The sequence below is a fragment of the Pristiophorus japonicus genome, chromosome 8 (genome assembly GCF_044704955.1).
Source record: "Pristiophorus japonicus isolate sPriJap1 chromosome 8, sPriJap1.hap1, whole genome shotgun sequence".
Classification (NCBI taxonomy): Eukaryota; Metazoa; Chordata; class Chondrichthyes; family Pristiophoridae; genus Pristiophorus; species Pristiophorus japonicus.
The window spans coordinates 73,460,031-73,486,950 of record NC_091984.1 but is presented as its reverse complement, the minus strand read 5'-3'; the positions used below and the strand labels follow the sequence as shown (position 1 = coordinate 73,486,950).

The 26,920-nt window shown below is 42.3% G+C and overlaps 1 protein-coding gene across 11 annotated transcripts in view; it reads left to right on the top strand.

Annotated features, from left to right (window-relative positions):
- The window catches only part of nfia (nuclear factor I/A), a 593,806-nt gene that overhangs the window by 342,289 nt on the left and 224,597 nt on the right, over window positions 1–26,920 (top strand). For all 11 annotated transcript variants that reach the window (XM_070886921.1, XM_070886922.1, XM_070886925.1 and 8 more), the window contains one exon: window positions 6,649–6,723. In XM_070886921.1, the coding sequence (XP_070743022.1) occupies window positions 6,649–6,723 (75 nt within the window). The remainder of the gene's footprint in view (window positions 1–6,648; window positions 6,724–26,920) is intronic.

Here is a 26,920-nt window from a genome sequence, read left to right as displayed (position 1 = left end):
CATCCTGTGAGAAATTCTTGGTCCTTGTGTCACGTTGCATCTTGTATTGCAGCTCCGATTTTTCTACTAAGGATTAAAGTTCTCACACACAACTGGCTCTTTAAAAATGGCTGAATGGAGACCTGGAGCTGTACTGGGCATGCGCAATCACGTCAAAAACGTCATTTTCTTTTCGCGCATGTGCAAAAGGGGGATATTGTTTTTTCGACGCTGACATTAAGCTCCACCCCCGAGGCCACAAGACAGGCTGCACAGCGCCAATTTCAAAAATTAGAACGGGGAAACTTGCAAGTTATTTTTTTGGAGTAGTCGGGGTCAGAAAAAAATGGGTATAACTGTTGTAAAATGCCAAAACACGGCATTGGGGAAAATTGTGCCCCGAAAGAGGAACGGTAAGTAGCAAGCAAAAAAATTGAAAAGGGGAAGGAATGAATACCGCATTGTATTTTCAAACCAAACTACTAGGTATAGTTGCAGAATTTACAGAAACGTTTGATGACTTCTACTTTGTGTTCAAAATAATTGTGAATACATGATGAAATATATTGCCGAGAAAAACTATTGTAATGTATTTGAGGCTGCCTGGGTTTGTGCTTTGCTTTGGATGTTTGTCTGCAGGTGGATTTGTTAATAGATTTCAGTCTTTGTTAGTAATTCAAAGGTTAATGTGAATAGGGATTTACCAGATTCTGAAAGAATGGACATAACTCGGAACGTAAGTGGAACCCAGTGAGAAAAGCAAGGCAAATATCATCTATCTATAAGAGCCTAAGTTAATGAAATGTAAACGGCTTCTGCAGCCCTAGAAGTGCTAATGGGTAAACTGCACCTCTGACTTTAAGTTGAGCATTTAGTTAGTTTAGCCCACTTTTTACTTTTTTGTTGACAAAATTCTCATTATTACAGTCTATTAAATCAGAACCAGGAAGCAATTTTCTAATCAGCACTCTGATCTGAGCAGGAGTTCTGCTGCCTTTTATTGCTCGGCCTCTGATTATTGTTCTCTATTCAAAAACACTCAGTTCTAACTGTTGTTATTGAAATCCCAGATAATCTCTCCGGGTCAAAGGACAGTCAACCATGACTGCAGCAGTTAAAAGGTTATGCTGATTCCTGTTGTCAAATATCATTCCTTTTCACTTTCTACACTGTGATCAGTCCCTCCCGTGGCATTTTCCAGCCAGAAAAATACAGGCAGTAGGTGTTTAATCTGACCTTAGAGTCTTAATGCTGCGACTTACTTAAAAGGAACTAATACATATGTGTTTGGGCGAAGTTGCTGAAACTTATTGAATGCTTACTAATTTTTTGCGGTAAAATGTATCATTGATAAATGCCTTCTCCCATTCTTTCCAGCATGTGTGTATTATAATCTCACAATTTGAATTTGCATACCAACCAGATCTTTTTCTTTCAATTATGTTGTGATCAGATTGAAATAACACTAAAATTTAGTGCAATTTGGACTTCAGTTGCTGGAGTTTGGGGGAGGGGCTCAAGGTGAAATGCATTTTGGAGGATTCTTGCTTCCACGGATATAGTACATTGGTGGTATTATATATATCTCAGTCCTTTCAACTGCTACAGCAATTTAAAAGCAGATTTGTATCAAAAGAGAAATCAAATAAACCATCCCTTGGCTGAAACAGTTTTACTTGTTTCACCAGTACAATGTCATAATGAACTGAAATTGAAATTCCTATGTGCACTATTTTTAGCACATGGGTTAACCGATTTGCGTGAGATTCCTGTATACACTATTTTTATAGTCATTAACTGTTTAAAATAATGAAAGGTTAACTTTAGAGCCATTAAAGATAATGCTTGATAGCTGTTTGTAAGAAATATTAAGAAACTGTCTTTAAAGAACTGAAAGAAGGAAGATTTACTTGTCCCCATTGATGGCCTTGAAAGAGATCAAAATGTATTGATTCAACCATTACATTGCATGAGAACTGGCGGTTATGAACACAGAGAATGCAATCTGAGCAAATTGATGAATGTAAAGTGGAATCATCAGCAAAAGAGTGGATAGAGTTCGATGGCGAGTAAAGGAGGTCATCGATATGAAGAAAATACAATGAACCCCAGAAAATGGAAAACGAGTTAGTGGATGACCCAACAACTACAAAACAGATAAAGTGGTTTAAGAGAAAACTAGATGGCTATGAATACAGCTTTGGTGGGAAACTGCATGGTGGTAACTTGTTTTCAAGTATAAAGTGCCAGACTCTGTCAAAGACTTTGGAGCTGTCCAGGGCAATTTAAGGTTATTCTTCAAACTGTTCAAGAGCAGAGTTTCAGAAGTATGCAAGATCACCAGTGGAATGGCCATGTAAAAACCATGCTTGCAATTATCAATTAGACCAGAATCAGTGATAGATTATTTGAGAGTGAAAAAAGCTTGAGAAGGATGAGCCCTAATAGAAAGGGCACAAAGTCAGAATGGGCCTAAGACTGAGCCATCTACCATTTGTGGTCAGGGAAGTACTCCTAATCTATTATACAACCACAACTGTCTGCTTTAGTGATTATTAGCTTTAAACCACAAGCACATAATACTCTCTGCTGCATGTACCTTGTAATCACTATCTCTGAGTCCTCCACCGTGGGAAGGAAAACTGCAAGAGGGGAGAAGATTAACCCTTCTTGCCATGGCAATCTGCATATTTTATAATACTTTACTATAAAGTAACTCACTTCTGACCGTTTTCAGGGTTTCTTTTGCTGACCTACTGCCCTTTTTTCTGTTTCAGGTTTTTTTTTACTTCATGCAGATAGATTTTTGGACTTTAGGGGAAATCAAGGGATATAGCGATCGGGCAGGAAAGTGGAGTTGAGGTCGAAGATCAGCCATGATCTATTGAATGGCGGAGCAGGCTCGAAGGGCTGTATGGCCTACTCCTGCTCCTATTTCTTATCTTGCCTTGTGAATCACAAAACAGGCTCATGAATTGTTAATTCAAGGAGGCTTCTTCTGACCTGAGCCTAATTTACTCCATTCTATCACACTTTTCACAGAAAAATACATCAGGTACATTAGTCTTTTGGATTTTGGCACAAGAACAGGTGGATCCAGGTGTTGTGCTGGTTACATTCAATCATTAGCCTGCCTGCAAAGGACTTCTGACAATAACATGTCACTAGGCCACGAGTCGCCATCTGATCCCACCATGTTATCTTCATCCATTATCCTCATTTTGCCTAGTTTCTTCACAATGACTAATTCCCATACTGAGGCACTCTGAGTTCCATTTGCTCCATCTCAGTATGTGGCCTGTGGATCTGGTCTCGGAGGCTGAGAGAGGAAGCTTGCTTTCATCACCTCCTCATCTGCGTCCATTTCACTCAACAGTCCTTTGATTTTTTTCCCTCTCCTTTTCCATTTCCATGGTCCACCGTTTTTCTCTTCTCAGATTTCTCAGGCCCTGGGTAGAGAGAATCCTTCAATTTCAGTCTGTCGAGCAATACACCAACCGACTTCAGGTGGTGGAATACATTTTTACATCATGTCATATAATATCAGATATATCTAATTTAAAGCAGTACTAAGTGACTGCAGAGTGTGAAATTGGGAGTGCAGGAGGAGAGCTCTGGTCAGACCATGAGCTGAGCACTGAAACCTAAACGAAAAAGTTGCTGAAGTGGGTGGGGAAAAGTAACGCTTTGATTGGAGGATCAGAGAGTACAAGCAGGGAAGCGGATGTATGGAATGTAACAGCATGTGGCAAAAAGCAAGGGCAGGAGGCGAGAAAATATCTGAGCCAAGGGAAAGACTGACTTGAGAAAATTATAGTGCTGCAAATTCAGCTGCCTCAGCTGTCCAGGTTTTGGGGACACTTGGGAAATTTCTGCCTCTGAGGGTAAGCATGTGGGCTGGATGACACTGTTTCGTAGACCAGATCTGACCCACTGGCTATACATTTGACACCCCTGATGTAGCATAATGTATACAGGGATGGATAATGTTAAACATGTGTATAACATAAAAGGGGTCATTGGCAGAGGTCAAAATCAAAAATAAATTTTGAAAGTGCTCATTAACATACTTTGAAAGCATCTAACCATTATGATGCTGTCATTAATGAGGCAAATTGGGTACTGTGGTGCATCTGGACACTGGGCTACGATCAGGATGATTCCAGACTTTAGAAGAATATTCTTGAAAGAATGCTTAATTAACAACTTATTTTCACTGGAGATGAGAAAACTGAGGGGAGACATGATCTGGGTATTTACAATAATGACAGATGTAGATGAGGTAAGTAAGCCAACTATTTATCTTGGACAAGAAGCATAGGACTATAGGATATAAGTACAACATTCACAAGCCCTCAAGCAAGGTTAGTGATCAGTTTTCACATACAAAATAGCTGATATGTGGAAAAAGGACCCAAAGAAGGATCAATTAGTACCTTTGAAAACATCGTTTGAAAAGTGAGATTGAGGAATAGATAGACCCAGATTTTGCTTTAAAAATAACAGTAAGGCTAACAGTGCTCACTGTTACTGTGGAGTAAATCGAACAGCAACTTTCAGAGTCCACACATGCACAGTTAAACACGGAAATCCGGAAGTTGCTGTCCGATTCCCTGCCCCTCCACAAGCTGCGGTCCAAGAGACTCAGCATTGAAATCCATGTAAATGCGTGAAGTTGCTGTACTTACCCACTAGTTACCCATTAAACACGCCAGAAAAAGTTAGGGCTGGTGCATTCATCTGTAAGTGCATTTTTACTGCAGTGATAAGACCTAATTATTGCCAAACAACCTCTTCGGCACTGAAAATTTATGTGTAAAGTTTCACTCCTTCAGAATTTAATTCTTGTTGAATATTTAAAAAAATGTAATACAAAAATGTTACTTTCTCTTTTATTTTTCTCTCTCAATCCCATCTTTCTTTCCCCTTCTTTATTTTGCTTTCTGTACATGAGCAGCGTTACTTCACTGCTGACAGCAAAAGTCGGGCGATTGATATTGACATGACTTAATTTTTTTTCAGGGCCAGTTGGGGAAGGAAATTAGTGCTCCATAGAGTCGGGGATGAATCAGTGATAGTATAATTATATATGAATATTGAATGGAGGTGACGTCCTTGTGTAAATGTTGGGATACATCTGCAAGAAACATCTTTCACTGACCCCGGCAGACTTTCTGGGCTCGAAGGAGGATCCCTGATTCCCATAGCAATGATGGGCACTGCACCACTAAGGGCACATTCTGGGCACTTGCCAGTTGGAGGAGGCAGTTATTCCAGCAGAAGTTGCCCACTTTTGGGGGCGAGGGTGCCACTTCCCTGGAAACATGCCTGAAGTGCACCATCAGCTTCCTATATAAGGGAGCCAAAAAAGATCCCTGAAAAATGTTTCAGTAGGCATACTGCTGTAACTGCTGGTATGCAGTCTGCAGATTTTTGGCCTCATGACTTTTAACTAACGGATTAAACAGCTAGAGTTGGGTGGGAGTCTGGTGGAAATTCGACTCCTATGTATTTTTTTTTTGACTTTTTGCCCTTTTTATGATAACCTTGTTTGCCCACATCATAGCATTTCAAGCAGCTTTACAATCCCATAACAGCCTTCTGTGTTACATTGAGCATTCCTCGAAGAATCCCTCTTACAATAAGGGGTGAGGATGAGGAGGAGTTGCTGGGGAATTGAGCAAAGTCGAAAGAGGTGACACCTGGTGCATCAACATAGCCCGCAATAATTCTTTGACTAACTGCAATATACAATACTTTTAATTAAATATTGTGCTGTATCCATGCATAAGTAGTTCTGACCAAGTGTGCTCACTTACCGAAACCACAGCTTTATAAGAACATAAGAATTAGGAGCAGGAGTAGACCATACGCTCCTCGAGCCTGTGGTCACTCCTGTGGTCGCCGACCTACATTGGTTCCCAGTTAAGTACCGCCTCAATTTCAAAATTCTCATCCTTGTTATCAAGTCCCTCCATGGCCTCTCCCCTCCCTATCTCTGTAATCTCCTCCAGCCCCACAATCTCCCCGAGATGTCTTCACTCATAATTCTGCCCTCTTGAGCATCCCTGATTATAATTGCTCAACCATTGGTGGCCATGCCTTCTGTTGCCTATGCCCCTCTTGAATTCCCTGCCTAAACCTCTTCACCTCTCTACCTCTCTTTCCTATTTCAAGATGCTCCTTAAAACCTACTTCTTTGACCAGGCTTTTGGCCACTTGTCCTAATTTCTCCTTATGTGACCCAGAGTTCAATTTTCTATCTCATAGTACTCCTGTGAAGCACCTTGGGATGTTTCACTACGTTGAAGGTGCTATATAAATACAAGTTGTTGTTGACCTAAATGGCTGACTCTTTATCCCTAGTTCTAGATTCTCCAGCCAGGGGAAACAGCCTCTCGGCATCTACCCTGTCAATCCCCCTCAGAATCTTATATGATTCAATGAGATCACCTCTCATTCTTCCAAACTATAGAGAATATAGGCTCAATCTTTCCTCATAGGACAACCCTCTCATCCCAGGTTTATTGAGAGTGGGAGAATTTTTAATAAGGTTCAAGTGTTTTTTCTTAAATGTCGGATGTCCATACTTTATTGTGAAATAAAAATTCCTATTTGCAAATTCTTGTTCTGTAGAAGCTTATTTTTCTTTACTTCCATGTTTTGCAGGACATTTGGGCTTCCAAGACAGCTTTGTCACATCAGGCGTGTTCAGTGTCAATGAGCTGGTGAGAGTATCACAAAGTAAGTGAAAACATTTTACGTAAACATTAGGCATGATAATAAAGGTGCAGATGAAATTTCAGCTGTAGTTCAAATATCGCAGTTAATGTCATTAAATAATTAAAAATAATCCTAGTTTAAAAAATAGTTGCATTTATTTGCACCAAGGTAATGCTGGCATTCTTTCTTTTGTAAATCATAGATCACTTTAGGTACTGCATACACCATAATCCAGCCATGAGAGTGGATTGACAATTAGTTTTAAGGCCTTCATGAATGCAGCATTGTAAGCATCCTTTCTGAGATGCACGAGACTGAAATTCTCCGCCCATGCCTGAAGGGGTGAAAAAACAAGGACAGAGATTTTGCACCCACTTTGTATTTTAAACACACCTCTCCAGATTTTCTGCCTGCATGTGAATTACACGAGGCTCATACTGCTCCATGGCGTGTCCCCCATTAGAGCCTTTAATTTCATACATTTGGGGCATATGCTTGTTGTACCACAATTTCCAATAGATTGTGCCCGTGGTGTGAAGCCGTTGCAGTGTACCTATAAACCCAGGTACTCGGCTACTGGAAGTACCCTTTGGTCTGCTTAAAGCTGCGCTGCCTGCTCTTTCACGGTGATTTTCGAGACCTTGTTTTTGGCCCATTTTTATTTTCTTTGCTTACTAATATTTCAGTAACATTGTTTGCTTCAGCTGCTAAATTATGTCTGCTTATTCTGTTGTGAATTCACTTTTGCATCCCTTCTAACTTGATAACTTGCCTGAGCGAGGCAACAGCACACTTTGGATAGAATGGACATTTCATAGGAATTTCCTTAGCCCTCAGGGAAAAGGATTTAGAGCTTTTCAGCCAAGAGCAGAGGCAGATTCACCTAGAACAAAGGAGGGCTTAGGATCTACCCGGGGTGGGGGGTTGGGGTTAGGGCACATTTTTTGGGCATGTCAGAGGAGCCGTGTCTGCGCCGCATATATTTCAGCAAGGAGGCTGTCGTGGAACGTTGCCATCTCTTGGAGAGGGACTTCCAAACTTCTTCTATTACTGACATGGCCCTGCCTGCAGAAGATAAAGTTATGACTGTTGATCATTTCTGCAACTGACTTATTTCACGGTGCCATGGATGACATATGTCAGATAAGAATATATGAAAAAGAACATGAAAGAATCAGCTGGTCTATTGAGCCTGTCCCGTGCCAGCCCAGTATGGTGCGACCTCTGCACACATTCAACCTCTTCCCAGTGGAAGGATCCAGCCTCTGCCTTACTCATGTAGCTACAGCGTCGACGTGGCTGATCCAGTTACACTTCTGGTCAGTGGTGACCCCAAAATGGTGATGGTGGTGCCATTGAAGACCAGGGGGAGCTGGCTGGGCTTTGTCTTGTTCAAGATGTTCCTTATCTGGCATTTATGCGGTACAAATGTTACTGCCACTTGCTATCCTACGTCTGGATCTTGCAACAGACTTGCATGTGCTGCTTCATTATCAGAGGATATTGCAAATAGAACTGAACACTGTGGAATTATCAGCAAATTACATTTTTGAAGGTGGGAAGGTCAGTGATGAAGGAGCTGAAGATAGTTCGGCTGAGGACATACAGTAATGTCATGGGGCAGTGATGACTGGGGCCCTGATTGTGCCCCAGAGCCAGAAATGGTTGCACTTGCCTTATCGTAATTTCAAGGCCTATCAGAAAATCGAGCCGTCATTCTTCCAGCACAGGATGTGCCAGACTCCTGGCTCACCTCACACCTCATACAACTCAGTAGAAGAAGCGACAAGAATCAATTCCCAGCAATCAAGAACTGCAGCTGCTGCTTCGAGTGGCATCTGCAGATTTCTGTTGGTGCCCAGGCTCACAGCATGTCGCACAGACCACAAATGGAGAGAGAGCACAAGTACTATGCAAATGAGGAGACCTTGGAAAACCCCAGCAAGATCTCGTCTGCCCACCAGAAACGTAGAATGCGACAGGGCAAATGAGCTTGGCCTGCTGCCGCAGAATTTCATCCCTCGATAAGCAGGAAATCAGGGGTTCAAACCTAACCTTAGTAAACACTGAAGTATAGTGGGCTGGTGTTTGAATATGCTGCATCAATTCAGTACCTTCAGCTAATATTTAACTCAAAGGTCATACCTTGAATAAGTTTACCAAGTTGAAGCTCCAAGCGTTGACACATTCTCAGCGTAAAATACTTTTTTATTCCTTGTTCTTTTAACTCCAGAGGATCATTAAATGTTCATTTTCCTTTTGTGACATCATCTGAACAGGGGTGTTATCTTAAAATTATATTGCTTAGCCACGTACTAAATCTCAATAATAATTTCGGATCGCAGTGCCCTAGTCTTTTACACAATCAGCCCCATTTCAGAACAAAAACACTTCATTCTGATTCAAGAACAAGTTTGATTTCTGACCACTTTCACGATCGTAGCTTTATGTCTCTATTCAGAGCTCCGCGATTCTCATCTCGAGTCCTTTTTTTATTTTAAGCTACAGCACACCCCGTTCATCTAAGGTGACCTTGTGCTCTTTTGTCCTGCAGCCTGTGCCATTAATCACCCTTTAAAAACCTACAGCAATAAACAAAAGCCCCTGAATATGTTCATTGCTTATTCAGCCAAGGTGAGGAGACGACACATCATCCACTTCAATGGCAAACTATTGCACCTGGATTTTGCCAACGAGAATTTCCTAACTGTCAGCTGCATTTTTCACATGAGGACTAGACTCCCTGTTTTTCTCCCCATTCTCTGCTCTTTTGGGAACATACATAGAAAATAGGTGTAGGAGTAGGCCATTCGGCCCTTCGAGTCTGCACCACCATTCAATATGATCATGGCTGATAATGCAACTTCAGTACCCCATTCCTGCTTTCTCTCCGTAACCCCTTGATCCCTTTAGCTGTAAGGGCCACATATAACTCCCTTTTGAATATATCTAATGAACTGGCCTCAACAACTTTCTGCGGTAGAGAATTCCACAGGTTCACAATTCTCTGGGTGAAGAAGTTTCTCCTCATCTCGGTCCTAATTGGCTTACCCCTTATCCTTAGACTGTGACCCCTGCTTCTGGGCTTCCCCAACACTGGGAACATTCTTCCTGCATCTAACCTGTCCAATCCCATCAAAATTTTATATGTTTCTATGAGATCCCCTCTCATTCTTCTCAATTCCAGTAAATATAAGCCTAGTCGATCCAGTCTTTCTTCATATGTCAGTCCTGCCATCCTGGGAATCAGTCTGGTGAACCTTCGCTGCACTCCCTCAATAGCAAGAATGTCCTTCCTCAGATTAGGAGACTAAAACTGTAAACAATATTCAAGGTGTGGCCTCACCAAGGCCCTGTACAACTGCAGTAAGACCTCCCTGCTCCTATACTCAAATCCTCTCACTATGAAGGCCAATATGCCATTTGCCTTCTTCACCGCCTGCTGTACCTGCATGCCAATTTTCAATGACGAGACCCAGATCTCGTTGCACCTCCCCTTTTCCTAATCTGTCACCATTCAGATAATATTCTGCCTTCCTGTTTTTGCCACCAAAGTGGATAACCTCACATTTATCTATATTATACTGCATCTGCCATACATTTGCCCACTCACCTAACCTGTCCAAGTCACCCTGCAGCCTCTTAGCATCCTCCTCACATCTCACACTGTCACCCAGCTTAGTGTCATCTGCAAACTTGGAGATATTACATTCAATTCCTTCGTCTAAATCATTAATGTATATTGTAAATAGCTGGGGTCCCAGCACTGAACCTTGTGGTGCCCCACTAGTCACTGCCTGCCATTCTGAAAAGGACCTGTTTATTCCTACTCTTTGCTTCCTGTCTGCCAACCAGTTCTCTATCCACGTCAATACATTACCCCCAAAACCATGTGTTTTAATTTTGCACACTAATCTCTTGTGTGGGACCTTGTCAAAAGCCTTTTGAAAGTCCAAATACACCACATCCACTTGTTCTCCCTTATCCACTGTACTAGTTACATCATCAAAAAATTCTAGATTTGTCAAGCATGATTTCCCTTTCATAAATCCATGCTGACTTGGACCGATCCTGTTACTGCTTTCCAAATGTGCTGCTATTACATCTTTAATAATTGATTCCAACATTTTCCCCACTACCGATGTCAGACTAACCAGTCAATAATTCCCTGTTTTCTCTCTCCCTCCTTTTTTAAAAAGTGTGGTTACATTAGCTACCCTCCAATCCATAGGAACTGATCCAGAATCGATAGACTATTGGAAAATGACCACCAATGCATCCACTATTTCTAGGGCCCCTTCCTTAAGTACTCTGGGATGCAAACTATCAGGGTGTGGGGATTTATCGACCATCAATCCCATCAATTTCCCTAACACAATTTCCTGACTAATAAGGATTTCCTTCAGTTCCTCATTCTCACTAGACCCACTGTCCCCTAGTATTTCCGGAAAGTTATTTGTGTCTACCTTAGTGAAGACAGAACCAAAGTATTTGTTCAATTTGTCTGCCATTTCTTTGTTCTCCATTATAAATTCACCTGATTCTGACTGCAAGGGACCTCCATTTGTCTTCACTAATCTTTTTCTCTTCACATATCTATAGAAGTTTTAGCAGTCAGTTTTTATGTTCCTTGCAAGCTTACTCTCATACTCTATTTTCCCCCTCCTAATTAAACCCTTTGACCTCCTCTGCTGAATTCTAAATTTCTCCCAGTCCTTAGGTTTGCTGCTTTTTCTGGCTAATTTATATGCCTCTTCCTTGGATTTAACATTATCCTTAATTTCCCTTGTTAGCCTCGATTGAGCCACCTTCCCCATTTTATTTTTACTCCAGACAGGGATGTACAGTTGTTGAAGTTCATCCATGTGATCTTTAAATGTCTGCCATTGCCTATCTACCGTCAACCCTTTAAGTATCATTCACCAGTCTATCCTAGCCAATTCACGTCTCACACCATCGAAGTTACCTTCAACTGTTGCCGTGAGTGTGAGTATACCAACTGCTCCCAAGTCTCTGCTTGCGCTATTACAACACACAATACAAACAGAAATGACTGGAAATACACAACTGCTCTGCTAGCATCTGACAAGAGATGCTTAACATTTCAGGTGCAGACCCTTTCTCAGAACGGATGAGTAATAGACGCCACAAGATTTCGCGATTATGGTTTTCCAACTGGCAGCTACTGAGTTTCTGTTATTATTAATTTTCCATTTGTGTCTATCTATACACAGTGCCACCATGTATGTTTTGCCCTTTGGTCTTCTATCAGCTGGAACTGAACCCATCACATTGAGGTGCCAAACAGCGGCCAAAGCTCATATGCGACATGCTGTAAAACAACAAAAACAACAGCAGCTTGCAGTTATATAGTGATCTTAATGTGGAAAAATGTCCCAAAGCATTTCATGGAGGAAAAAAAAGAATGGACACTCTGTTATTGGATGCAGGCTATTCATTACTTCAAGAGTCTGTCCCACCTGCTAGTATGCTTCACCTAATTACACATGTGCTTTCCAAAAGATATTCGATTCTGCCTTTTGTATCTTGATTGTGGTCTCTCTCAATACCATACGGAGTGTTGATTAGACAGTCGCCTGTTTCACTCTTCTGCCAATTTTCTTTCTCTCCCCCCTGGGAGATACCAGGCCTCCAAGCTGGTGTTCCCTCTAGCAACGCGGCTAGGAAAGGGAAATCACAGAATGTAGGATAGTGGGCCAATATCCCACCAGGCTGTAGTGCCATTTTGTAGTTACTGTCACATGTATAATAATGTTTGCTTTGAGGTTGCACTAGAGAGGGGTAAAATATCAATCTGTATTACCATTCCTGGTAACTGTGCAATGACCCCTGCTGGAAGGTGCACGTGTGTGGACATCTGCTGAGGACAGGTTTAGGCTCCAGTGTGACCTCTTCCACAGTCAAATAACTTGCCACTGCTTGCTCTCTGGGCTGTCAAATAAAGCTTGGTCATTCGGGCAAGGAGAGATAGTGTGCTGTGTGATGTCCATGAAAGTACATCTTTGTATGAGTTGCCCTCTTCAGATAGTGAGGACGGGAGAGTATTTGCTCATACCAAGAATGAACTGAAAACACGTGAAGTTCCGTACTGCTGGTCTTTGAGACCTCTTTATAAAATAACATGTTTCGGAATAAAATTGTACAGAACTAATAATGATACAGTTTTGGACAAGTGTGCAAATAGTATATATTTTTTTAAAGAGTCAATCAGTACTAAAACAACAAAAAGAACAAACCCTCGAGCTAAGCAGACTTCAAGAGGCTGTAATTTCTTTTTCACCAGATATTCAATAACAGTGATTAGCACTCGAGAGGTTTGTTAACAGACCTTTGGAGATCTACTGGCCCTTTCATTAAAACAGTGTTGACATGACAAGTTGAATAAAGCAGAAATTGTAAAAGGGGCAGTTTCTTTGCACAAAAGTGTCCGATAAATCTTTTTATGTTTATGCAGTATGTCATTTTTGTCATGTGAGGGAATTTACATCAGCTTTTAAAAAATTTACTCACGGGATGTGGGCGTCGCTGGCAAGGCCAGCATTTATTGCCGATCCTTAATTGCCCTTGAGAAGGTCCCATGTGGTGAAGGTACTCCTATAGTGCTGTTAGGTAGGGAGTTCCAGGATATTGACCCAGCAACGATAAAGGAACGGAGATATATTTCCAAGTCAGGATGGTGTGTGACTTGGAGGGTAACTTGGAGGCAGTGGGGTTCCTATCCGCTTTCTACCTTTGTCCTTTTAGGTGGTAGAAGTTGCGAGTTTCGAGGTGCTGTAGAAGAAGCCTTGGTGAGTTGCTGCACTACACCCACATTGCACTGGTGGTGGAGGATGGGATGCCAGTCAAGCGGGCTGCTTTGTCCTGGATTGTGTCGAGCTTCTTGAGTGTTGTTGGAAGTGCACTCATTCAGGCAAATGAAGAGTATTCCATCACACTCCTGACTTGTGCCTTAGGCTTTAGGGAGTCAGGAGGTGAGTCACTTTCCATAGAAGACCCAGCCTCTGACCTGCTTTTGTAGCCACCGTATTTATGTGGCTGGTCCAGTTAAGTTTCTGGTCAATGGTGACCCCTCGGATGTTGGTGGTGGGAGATTCGATGATGGTAATGCCATTGAATGTCAGGGAGAGGTGGGCAGTCTCTCTTTTGTTAGAGATGGTAATTGCCTTGCACTTCTGTGACGCAAATGTTACTTGACACTTATCATAAGAACATAAGAAATAGGAGCAAGGGTAGGCTATACGGCCCCTCGAGCCTACTCCACCATTTAATACGATCATAGCTGATTTGATCATGGACTCAGGTCCACTTCCCCGCCTGCTCTCCATAACCCCTTAACCCCTTATCGGTTAAGAAGCTGTCTATCTCTGTCTTAAATGTATTCAATGTCCCAGCTTCCACAGCTCTCTGAGGCAGCGAATTCCACAGATTTACAATCCTTTGAGAGAAGAAATTCCTCCTCATCTCAGTTTTAAATGGGTGGCCCCTTATTCTAAGATTATGCTCCCTGAGTTCTAGTCTCCCCTATCACTGGAAACATCCTCTCTGCATCCACCTTGTCAAGCCCCCTCATAATCTTATGTTTCGATAAGATCACCTCTCATTCTTCTGAATTCCAATGAGTAGAGGCCCAACCTATTCAACCTTTCCTCATAAGTCAACCCCCTCATTTCCGGAATCAATCTAGTGAAACTGCCTCCAAAGCAAGTATATACTTTCGTAAATATGGAAACCAAAACTGCATGCAGTATTCCAGGTGTGGCCTCACCAATACCCTGTATAACTGTAGCAAGACTTCCTTACTTTTATACTCAATCCCCTTTGCAACAAAGGCCAAGATTCCATTGGCCTTCCTGATCACTTGCTGTGCCTGCATACTAACCTTTTGTGTTTCATGCACAAGTACCCCCAAGTCCTGCTGTACTGCAGCACATCGCAATTTTTCTCCATTTAAATAATAACTTGCTCTTTGTTTTTTTTCTGCCAAAGTTCATGACCTCACATTTTCCAACGTTATACTTCATCTGCCAAATTTTTGCCCACTCACTTAGCGTATCTATGTCCTTTTGCAGATTTTTTGTGTGCTCCTCATACATTGCTTTTCCTCCCATCTTTGTATCATCAGAAAACTTGGCTACATTACACTTGGTCCCTTCTTCCAAGTCGTTAATATAGATTGTAAATAGTTGGGGTCCCAGCACTGATCCCTGCAGCACCCCACTAGTTACTGATTGCCAACCCGGAAATGAACCATTTATTCCGAATCTCTGTTTTCAGTTGTTCGCCAATCCTCTATCCATGCTAATATATTACCCCCAACCCCCAACCAGCCCAAGCCTGAATGTTGTCCAGGTCTTGCTGCATGTGGTCACAGGCTGCTTCATTTTCTGAGAAGATGCAAATAGAACTGAACACTGTGCAATTATCAGTGAACATCCCCACTTCGGACCTTATGATGGAGGGAAGGTCATTGATGAAGCAGCTGAAGATGGTTGGGCCGAGGACACTGCCCTGAGGAACTCCTGCAACAAGATCCTGGGGCTGTGATGATTGACCTCCAACAGCCACAGCCATCTTCCTTTGTGCTACCTATGACTCCAGCCAGTGGAGCATTTTCCCCCTGATTCCCATTGACTTCAATTTTACTAGGGTTCCTTGATGCTACACTCAGTAAACTGCTGCCTTGATGCCAAAGGGCAGTCACTCTCATCTCACCTCTGGAATTCATCTCTTTTGTGCATGTTTGGACCAAGGCTGGAAAGAAGTCTGGAGTCCAGTGATACTGGTGGAACCCAAACTGAGCATTGGTGAACAGGTTATTGGCGAATAAGTGCCACTTCATAGCACTGTCAACAACCCCTTCCATCACTTTGCTGATGATTGAGAGTAGGCTGGGAGTGGCTGAGCAATTTTCCACTTTGTCAGGTAGATACCAAGTGTTGTAGCTGTACTGGAACAGCTTGTCTAGCGGCACGGCTAGTCCTGGAGCACAGGTCTTCAGCAATATGACTGGGATGTTGTTGGGGCTGTAGCCTTTGCTGTAACCAGTGTGCTCAGCCGCTTCTTGATATCATGTAGCGTGAATCGAATTGGCTGAAGACTGGCTTCTATAATGGTGGGTCTTCAGGAGGAGGCCGAGATGGATCATCCAATTCTGTGGGCAAGGACAGCAAATTTCCTTCACTAAAGGACATTAGTGAACTAGATGGATTTTTACGACAATCGGGTAGTTTCATGGGTCACCATTACCGATACAGGGTACTAGCTTTTCATTCCAGATTAATGAACTGATTTTAAATTCCCCAGCTACCATGGTAAGATTTGAACTCGTGTCTTCGGATCTTTAGTCCAGGCCTCTGGATTACTGGTCCAGCAAAATAACCAGTGTGCTACCATACCACTAATGCATATTTGAAAGTAAATGAAAAAAAGACTCATCACAGACATTTCCTTCGTTATTCCAGTCTCCCTGGCTGACAGTGGTTCCGCCGCCAAGTGAATGGGCAGGTGACCTGCTTCCAGACAATTACTCATATCACTCTGAAATGGCTGATGGGAGATGAGTAATTGTGATCCAGCAATTAGTAGTCTTCCAATTTTTGAACTGTGGCCTTCACTTGATGTCTCTGCATAATGCAGTCAAGAATAGAACATGTTTCACTGCCCCATTGCTTTGCTATAACACACCAAAGGCCTAATACATGGCACCACTGCACCACAGCATTTAATTCATATAATTTCTCTTCAAAATAAGCAAGATAATACATTTTGGGATATTTCCTTTTTTTTTACAGATTTAAGTAATTCACAAGTTTCAACATTTAAAGACCATTGCTACTGTGTTATAAAGTGCTGACATTTTAATTTTGAGTGAATGTCCCACTGAATGTAAACGGTTATTGTAGAATGCCAAGGTCCACCTCTGTGATTCACAGAAACCCACTTATCAATGCCAGAAGGTCAACAAATGCTCGTAATAGTTCTTCAACATGGTCAATCATCAGATAAAATGTACATTGATTGGTTTTCATCATAACAATCCAGCTGTTGAAGCAAGATGCATAAATTCCCACCATACGGGATCTTTCATCTGTCAATAACAGCACACTTGAGCAACTCGGTCAGTAGTATTTTCAGATTTACTTTCAATGCGTTCTCATGCTTGACAGTGTTGTGCTGAGTTCCCCATATGGTATTCAACAGTTGAATCTCCTGAAATTCACCAGCTTCTGTCAGACCTCACAGAAGTTGTTCAACAGAGAAAAGCAAGAGTGGAGGGCAGAGAAATCAAGAGTAAAAATCAAAAAGGGCCACATTACAACATAATTCTAAAAGGACAAAGAGTGTTTATAAAAACAAGCCTGAAGGCTCTGAGTTTCAATGCGAGGAGCATTTGTAATAAGGTGGATGAATTGACTGCGCAGATAGCTGTTAACGGATATGATGTAATTGGGATTAGACATGGCTCCAAGGTAACCAAGGCTGGGAACTCAACATCCAGGGGTATTCAATATTCAGGAAGGACAGACAGGAAGGAAAAGGAGGTGGGGTAGCATAACTGGTTAAAGAGGAGATTAATGCAATAGTAAGGAAGGACATTAGCGTGGATGATGTGGAATCTATATGGGTAGAGCTGCAAAACACCAAAGGGCAGAAAACGTTAGTGGGAGTTGTGTACAGTAGGGAGGTTGGGGATGGCATCAAACAGGAAATTAGGGACGCGTGCAATAAGGGTACAGCAGTTATCATGGGTGACTTTAATCTGCATATTAATTGGGCTAACCAAACTGGTGGCAATACTGTGGAGGAGGATTTCCTGGAGTGTATGAGGGATGGTTTTCTGAACCAATATGTCGAGGAACCAACTGGAGAGCAGGCCATCCTAGACTGGGTCTTGTGTAACGAGAGAGGATTAATTAGCAATCTGGTCGCGCGGGGCCCTTTGGGGAAGAGTGACCATAATATGGTAGATTTCTTCATTAAAATGGAGAGTGACACAGTTAATTCAGAGACTAGGGTCCTGAACTTAAAGAAAGAAAACGTCGACTGTATGGGACATGAATTGTCCAGGATAGACTGGAAAATGATACTTAAAGGATTGACGATGGACAGGCAATGGCAGACATTTAAATACCACATGGATGAACAACAATTGTACATCCCTGTCTGGAGTAAAAATAAAAAAGGGAAGGTGGCTCAACCGTGGCTAACAAGGAAAATTAGGGAAAGTGTTAAATCCAAGGAAGAGGCATATAAATTGGCCACAAAAAGCAGCAAACCTGAGGACTGGGAGAAATTTAGAATTCAGCAGAGGAGGACTTAAGGGTTTAATTAGGAGGGGGAAAATAGAGTATGAGAGTAAGCTTGCAGGGAACATAAAAACTGACTGCAAAAGCTTCTATAGATATGTGAAGAGAAAGAGATTAGTGAAGACTAATGTAGGTCCCTTGCAGTCAGAATCAGGTGAATTCATAATGAGAACAAGGAAATGGCAGACCAATTGAACAAATACTTTGGTTCTGTCTTCACGAAGGAAGATACGAATAACCTCCCGAAAATACTAGGGGACCGAGGGTCTAGCGAGAAGGGGGAACTGAGAGAAATCCTTATTAGTCAGGAAATGGTGTTAGGGAAATTGAAGGGACTGAAGACCAATAAATCCCCAGGACCTGTTAGTCTGCATCCCAGAATACTTAAGGAAGTGACCCTCGAAATAGTAGATGCATTGGTGGCCATTTTCCAACATTCCATGGACTCTGGTTCAGTTCCTATGGATTGGAGGGTAGCTAATGTAACCCCACTTTTTAAAAAAGGAGGGAGAGAGAAAACAGGGAATTATAGACAGGTCAGCCTGACATCGGTGGTGGGGAAAATGCTGGAATCAATTATTAAAGATGTAATAGCGCATTTGGAAAGCAGTGACAGGTTCGGTCCAAGTCAGCATGGATTTATGAAACGGAAATCATGCTTGACAAATCTTCTAGAGTTTTTTGAGGATGTAACTAGTAGAGTGGACAAGGGGGAGCCAGTGGATGTGGTGTATTTGGACTTTCAAAAGGCTTTTGACAAGGTCCCACACAAGAGATTAGTGTGCAAAATTAAGGCACATGGTATTGGGGGTAATGTATTGACGTGGATAGAGAACTGGTTGGTAGACAGGAAGCAAAGAGTGGGAATAAACGGGTCTTTTTCAGAATGGCAGGCAGTGACTAGTGGGGTGCTGCAGGGTTCAGTGCTGGGACCCCAGCTATTTACAATATACATTAATGATTTAGATGAAGGAATTGAATGTAATATCTCCAAGTTTGCAGATGACACTAAGCTGGGTGACAGTGCGAGCTGCGAGGAGGATGCTGGGAGGCTGCAGGGTGACTTGGACAGGTTAGGTGAGTGGGCAAATGCATGGCAGATGCAGTATAATGTGGATAAGTGTGAGGTTATCCACTTTGGTGGCAAAAACAGGAAGACAGATTATTATCTGAATAGTAACAGATTAGTAAAAGGGGAGGTGCAACGACACCTGGGTGTCATGGTACATCCGTTATTGAAGGTAAGCATGCAGGTACAGCAGGCAGTAAAGAAAGCAAATGGCATGCTGGTCTTCATAGCGAGGGGATTTGAGTATAGGAGTTGGGAGGTCTTACTGCAGTATTACAGGGCCTTGGTGAGGCCACATCTTGAGTATTATATGCAGTTTTAATCTGAGGAAGGACATTCTTGCTCTTGAGGGAGTGCAATGAAGGTTCACCAGACTGATTTCCGGGATGGCAGGACTAACCTATGAAGAAAGACTGGATCGACTAGGCTTAAGAATGAGACGGGATCTCATAGAAACATATAAAATTCTGACAGGATTGGACAGGTTAGATGTAGGAAGAATGTTCCCGATGTTGGAGAAGTCCAGAAGCAGGGGTCACAGTCTAAGGATAAGGGGTAAGCCATTTAGGACCGAGATGAGGAGAAATTTCTTCACTCAGAGAATTGTAAACCTGTGGAATTCTCTACCACAGAAAGTTATTGAGGTCAGTTCATTAGATATATTCAAAAGAGAGTTAGATGTGGCCCTTACGGCTAACGGGATCAAGGGGTATGGAGAGAAAGCAGGAATGGGGTACTGAAGTTGCATGATCAGCCATGATCTTATTGAATGGTGATGCAGGCTCGAAGGGCTGAATGGCCTACTCCTGCACCTACTTTCTATGTTTCTATATGTCAACAGCCCCTACCACAGCACTGAAATGGCTCTCATCAGTCACAAATGACATCCTTTATGAGTGTGGCATAGGTAAACTATCCCTTCTCGTCCTTCTGGACCTGTCTGCAGCTTTTGACACGGTTGACCACTCCATCCTCCTCCAAAGCCTCTCCACCATCGTCCAGCTCGGTGGGACTGCACTCGCCTGGTTCCTTTCTTATTTATCTAATTGTAATCAGGAAATCTCCTGCAACAGCTTCTCTTCCCACTCTTGCATCGTTACTTCTGGTGTCCTCCAAGGATCTGTCCTTGGGCCCCTCTTATTTCTCATCTATATGCTGCCCCTTGGCGATATCATCCGAATACACGAAGTCGGTTTCCACATGTACGCTGACGACACCCAACTCCACCTCTCCACCATTTCTCTTGACCCCTGCTTGGTATTGAAATTGCCAGATTGCTTGTCCGACATCCAGTACTGGATGAGCAGAAATGTTCTCCAATTAAATATTGGGAAGACCAAAGCTATTATCTTTGGTCCCCGCAACAAACTGCGTTCTCTAACCACTGGCTCCATCCCGCTCCCTAGCATTAATCTGAGTGTGAACAAGACTTTTCACAACCCTAGGTGTCATATTTGACCCTGAAATGAGTTTCCAGCCACATATCCGCGGAATAACTAAAACCACCTTTTTCCACCTCTCTAACATTGCCCGTATCTGCCCCTGCCTCAACTCTTTTCATCCATGCCTTTGTTACCTCTAGACTTGACTACTGCAACTCACTCCTGGCTGGCATCCCACGTTCTGCACTACGTAAACTTGAGGTCAACCAAAAAAGCTCTGCAGCCCATGTCCTAACTTGCACCAAGTCACGATCACCCATCAACCCTGTGCTTTCTGACCTACATTGGCTCCCAGTTAAACAACGCCTCGATTTCAAAATTCTCATCCTTGTTTACAAATAACTCCATGGCCTTGCCCCTCCCGCTCGCTCTAATCTTTTTCAGCCTCACAACCCCACAAGATGTCTGCGCTCCTCAAATCTGCACTTTTGAACCTCCCTCATTATAACTGCTCAACCATCGGTGGCTGAGCCTTCAGCTGCCTGGGCTCTAAGCTCTGGAACTCCCTCCCTAAACCTCTCCGCCTCTCTATCTCTCTTTCCTCCTTTAAGACGTTCCTTAAAACCTACCTCTTTAACCAAGCTTTTGGCCATCTGCCTTAATTTCTTCTTTTGTGGCTCGGTGTCAGATTTATCTGTTTTATCTTGTTACGCTGCTGTGAAGCTCCTTGAGATGTTTTACTACATTAAAGGGGCTATATAAATAAAAGTTATTATAATATACCGAGATGATGGGGGTCAATCAAAATGATGGTTTCCATTTACAGCATATTTATATGTACTTTGTTGTGGAATGGGTTTTTTAAAAAAAGGCCCAATTTATTTAGCTAAAGATCAAAAAAACAACAAACTGTAATAATAGATTCTAAGCAGAGTAGAAAAACTACTGGCCTAGAAATTGCAGTCGGAGTCTTGCTGCCCGCGAATGTCTCCGGAATGCAAGACACCACCATACTTAGCTGATAGCTCCAGAGCTTCGGACTCTTGTGGTCCTGGGCCTGCGTAAAGGCTCACACATTCCAGGTTCGCAAGCGTCCCTGGGATCACGTGGGTCAGACCAATCAATGACAAAGGGGGATTTCTATTATCCCTAAGTCTATTATATCTTTAAGTCTTTGACGCTGGGTGTCCAGGAGTGTAACCGTGTTCCATCCTACAGCACAGATATTACTCAGATTTTCTAAATTATATTCTGGGCTATTCTGTAGTTGTTAGAAGTAGCTTATATTTTTTTTAAGTTGCAAAACTGCAAGAAAACTCAGTGAAAAGTTATTTTACTTCTTAATAATTTGTATTTATATAGCACCTTTAACGTAGTAAAAGTCTCAAGGAGCTTCACAGGAGCATAATCAGGCCAAAATTGACACCGAGCCAAAGAAGGAGACATTAGGGCAGGTGGCCAAATGCTTGCTGAAAGAGGTCGGTATTAAACAGTGTATTAAAGGAAGAGAGTGAAGTTGAGAAGTTTGGCGAAGGAATTCCAGAGCTTAGGGCCTGGACAGTTGAAGGCACGGTCAGCAATGGTGGAGCGAAGGAAGTAAGGGATGCACAAGAGGCCAGAATTGGAGAAACGCAGAGTTCTCGGAGGGTTGTAGAGCTGGAGGAGGTTACAGAGGAGGTAAGGCCGTGGAGGGAATTGAACACAAGGATGAGAATTTTAAAATTGAGGCATTTGATGACTGCTAGCCAATATAGGTCAGCTTTAACATGGGGGATTGGTGAACAGGACTTGGTGCAAGTTAGGATAGGGGCAACATCTCAGAGACTACTATTCTTAATGTGTGTATCAAATATTAAAATTGGTAAGTTGATAACAGTACTCCATTTCAAAATGTATTAAAACCCCTATTTTCGTTCTCTCTCAGCAACTTCTCTCATTGTAAAAGTTTACCTGCAGTGTTTTTTAGAGGTTTACATTGAAACGCTTTCTACTTTTGTGCCACTGTTACACCAGAGGTTTCCAATGTTAAATCATAAAAATTAGGAGGTAGAGTTTGCGTTCTGTTTTTTTTGGGCTCAATTTGCCTAAAATCAGTGTAACCCACGCAAAAGATTACGGAATTTTAAGCGCAAATAACAATCAGTGCAAATTGAGTTTCCGCAATCTTATGCGCTAGTTTTAAAACCATTGCGCTCGAAGCAGATCCCGCCCACAGAACTGGCCACGCCCCCATTTCCTCCAGTTGAGCTCGTTTGCAGATCTTTGAAACAGCTCTAAAAATTAAGCTGGTTCTTTTGGGCACAAGGCAATTCATCGGCACATTTTAAAAGCTTTTGAATGTATTGGGCCAGAAATCCCAGCCTTCCCGGGTCCGAACGGAGTGTGTACGGACCCAGGAAGGCATCGCAAAAGCCGGTTTTCAGCGCACAATGCGCATGCACTGAAAATTATTTTTTAAAAATATACAGAACCATTTGCTAGTTATATTGGGGCACAGTAGTCAGTTCTTTAGTAAATGAGAAAACACATTAATGGCCCAGAAATCCCGGTTTCTCCTTCGGGCTGGAGCTTGACAGATCCAACGCATCTCCACATCCAGGACATTCACATGGACAGGATTGCTATCTTTATCCATATCTTGCCCAGCGGATGTCCTGAAAGCTCTTGCGCCTGATAAAAGCAGGCGCATAGCTTACTTTTACAGACATAGAGTTTTAAAACACACTTAAAACATAAAAAATAAAATTAAAAAAACACATTTTTAAAAACCCTGCCCACTACGTTAAATTTATTTTAAAGCATAATTTTAAAAACTTCTTAAAAATCGGAAAAATATTTTTTTAATAATACATAAAAATCTTTAATTTAAATTAACGTTAAATATGTAGTATTTTTTCTATTTTTTATTCATGTTTTGTGTGTTTGGGGGCTGTTTCTCATTCATAATAATGGGAACTCCAATTTACGGAGTTCCCATTATTATGAATGAGAACATACTTTACCTTGATTGGCTGCGCATAGCCATGTGACTTCAGCTCCAGGCCTGCACACATCCCGACGTGCACGCGCTGCAACACACAGCCAATGGAGGCCTCAGGACCAGGATCTCTGGTGGGTGCAGCAGCTTCAGGTAAGTGCACTTTTTTCTAAAATCCAGTCGAACGCCTGTGGGAAAGAGAAACCAGGGTTTCTGGGCTATTAATGTGTTTTTTCATTTACTAAAGAACTGACTACTGTGCCCCAATATAACTAGCAAATGGTTCTGTATATTTTTTTAAAATAATTTTCAATAATTTAAAATCGGATGCTGGATTGTGAGTAAAAATGCTTATCTTTTGTGATAAACCCATTTTCAGCTATATTAATCAAACTGCACCAAGTTACCACTCTTAAATAGATCAAGGAATATTTTAAAACAACATTTTATTTTTAAAAAATTAAGTTTTAAAACTCTGCCTGATTGCGCTGGTTCATAGCAGATTGTGCCTTTTAGCGATATGGAAATGAGTTTGAGTGGAAACTTGAGAAAAAGAAACACTTTTCAAAACTAGCACAATTTTGAGAACAAATTGTGCCCAAAATGGAAACTCTACTCCCAGGTTTCCTCCAGATTACAGAAATCAGGGCTGCTACAATACCCCTTCCTCATAGAGGTACATTTCCTCTTTCCCCCTGCTGGATGAGAGTGGATCTCCACCTCCTGATGAGGCACTACCTACTCCCTGACATCCTCTCTCTCCCCGCCCACATCCCCCGAATCCAGCTGAGATTTCTCCATTCTGAGCTACATGTCCACCTCCCCATGTTGAGACTCTTTCCTAACTTCTCCATCTTCCCACTGATGGTTTGCTTGCCTTTCTCCTGCTATGGTTGTCTCTTCAACAACAACAGCACTTGTATTTATATAGCACCTTTAATGTAGTAAAACATCACAAAGTGCTTCACAGGAGTGTTATAAGACAAAAATTTGACACTGAGCCATATAAGAAGAAATTACGGCAGATGAGCAAAAGCTTGGTCAAAGAGGTAAGTTTTAAGGAGCATCTTAAAGGAGGAAAGAGAGGTGGAGAGGTTTAGGGAGAGAGTTCCAGAGCTTAGGGTTGAGCATTTATGGAATGCTGGGAGGCCAGCTAGGAGTGCATTGGAATAGTCATGTCTAGAGGTAACAAAGGCATAGAAGAAGGTTTCAGCAGCAGATGAGCTGATGCAAGGGTGGAGACGGGCAATAGTACCTAGGTGGAAATAGGCGGTCTTAGTTATGTCGCAGATATGTGGTAAGAAGCTCATTTTAGGGTCAAATTTGACATCAAGGTTGCAAACAGTGTGATTCAGCCTCAGGCAGAGGTTGGGGAGAGGGATGGAGTCAGTGGCTAGTGAACGGAATTTGTGGCGGGGACCAAGGATAACAGCTTTGGTCTTCCCAATATTTAATTGGAGAAAATTTCTGCTCATGCAGTACTGGATGTCGGACAAGTAATCTGACAATTTAGAGACAATGGAGGGGTCGAGAGACGTGGTGGTGAGGTAGAGTTGGCTGTCATCAGCATACATGTGGAAACTGACACTGTGTTTGCGGATGATGTCGCCAAGGGGCAGTATGTAGATGAAAAATAGGAAGGGGCCAAGGATAGATCCTTGGGTGACCCCAAAGGTAACGATGCAGTCGTGAGAAGAGAAGCCATTGCAGGTGATTTTCTGGCTACGATTAGATAGATAAGAATGGAAGCAGGCGAGTGCAGTCCCACCCAGCTGGACAATGGTGGCGAGGTGTTGGACGAGGATGGAGTGATCAAAGACAGGTCGAGAAGTCAGAGTCTTCCCCTTTGCTTCTCCCTACTGAGACAGTTTGCTGATCACTGCCTGCTAAGGTGGTTCTCTTCCTCCCCTCCTTTGCTTCTCATCTGCCTTGGTCTAGTTATCGTCCAACCCTCTAATCCTGTTGAGCCTAAAATGTTTATTTGGTCTTGACTTCTTATGTGCACCATGAAGGGCGAACAGCTAGTTTTTAATTATGTTAATTGGTGACTATACTGAAAAGAGTAAAAATCATCTATTTGAGTATATGCCCTGGGTGCTTTGTAGTGACATTGCTTCAGGCTTTGATTTTGCAATGCATCCCTACTCTACTGAAATCTTGCTCAATCAATAACCTATTAGAACTGCACAAAAATCTCCATGAAGTTGGTGGTTTATTGTGTTTGTAAATGGAACTCAAGATAATTGTTTGGTCAATAGCTACCAGTAATTTTAGAAATGAGTTGCAAACATTCTTATTCAGGACAGAAATTGATCTTGTACCACAGTACAGGTAGTACAAAATGAATAAATGACTTCACTTCATAATAAAACAACAAAACATTGGGTGGGGTTGGGAAGAATTATTCAGATTTTAGGACATTTACTAATGCCGCTCCCTCCTAACAGCCCAACTGAGTTTGGGTACTCATTATGTGCAGAATAGCAGCTGCTAACACTGCAGAATTAGTATATTAACTTGCATAATTGCCCCAATTTTGATTTGTAAGTCCAGATTTTCTTCCACCCCTCTTTTTAAAGTATTGATCCTTGCTCTTGTGTGGTTACATTGTCAGCCTCCTGTACCTTGCACAAGTGACCATTCTTTATGTGTGAGCCCAATTAATGAATGTCAGCAAGCTAATTAAGCACAGAGAACATCTTAATTAAACCCAATCCTGTCCTCACCTGATGTCCATGCACATGCACTTTACAGCAGGAGTAACTAAATAGCAATCAAGAGTGAAACCCTAACTACATTTTTCTCCTATCTTTAGCCCAGAGGTGTTGAGGACAATTGTTCTTTTTTTAAAACAGGGATGTTGGCAAGGCCAGGATTTATTGCCCATCCCTAATTGCCCTTGAGAAGGTGATGCTGAGCTCACCTTCTTGAACCGCTGCAGTCCTTGTGGTGAAGGTACTCCCACAGTGCTGTTAAGGAGGGAGTTTCAGGATTTTGACCCAACGACGATGGAGGAACAGCAATATATTTCCAAATCAGGATGGCTTGTAACTTGCAGTCGAACTTGCAGGTGATGGTGTTCACATGTGCCTGCTGCCCTTGTCCTTCTAGGTGGTAGAGGTCGTGGGTTTGGAAGGTGCTCTCCAAGTAGCCTTGGCGAGTGGCCGCAATGTATTTTGTAGATAGAAAAAAAAGAAAGTCTTGCATTTATATAGCGCCTTTCATGACCACTGGACGTCGCAAAGCCAATGAAGTACTTTTGGAGTGTAGTCACTGTTGTAATGTGGGAAATGTGTTGAGATGGTACACACGGCAACCATGTTGCATCGGTGGTGGAGGGAGTGAATGTTTAAGGTGGTGGATAGGATGCCAATCAAGCGGGATGCATTGTCCTGGAAGGTGTCAAGCTTCTTGAGTGTTGTTTGAGCTGAATTGTGCCTTTATAGATGGTGAAAAAGCTTTG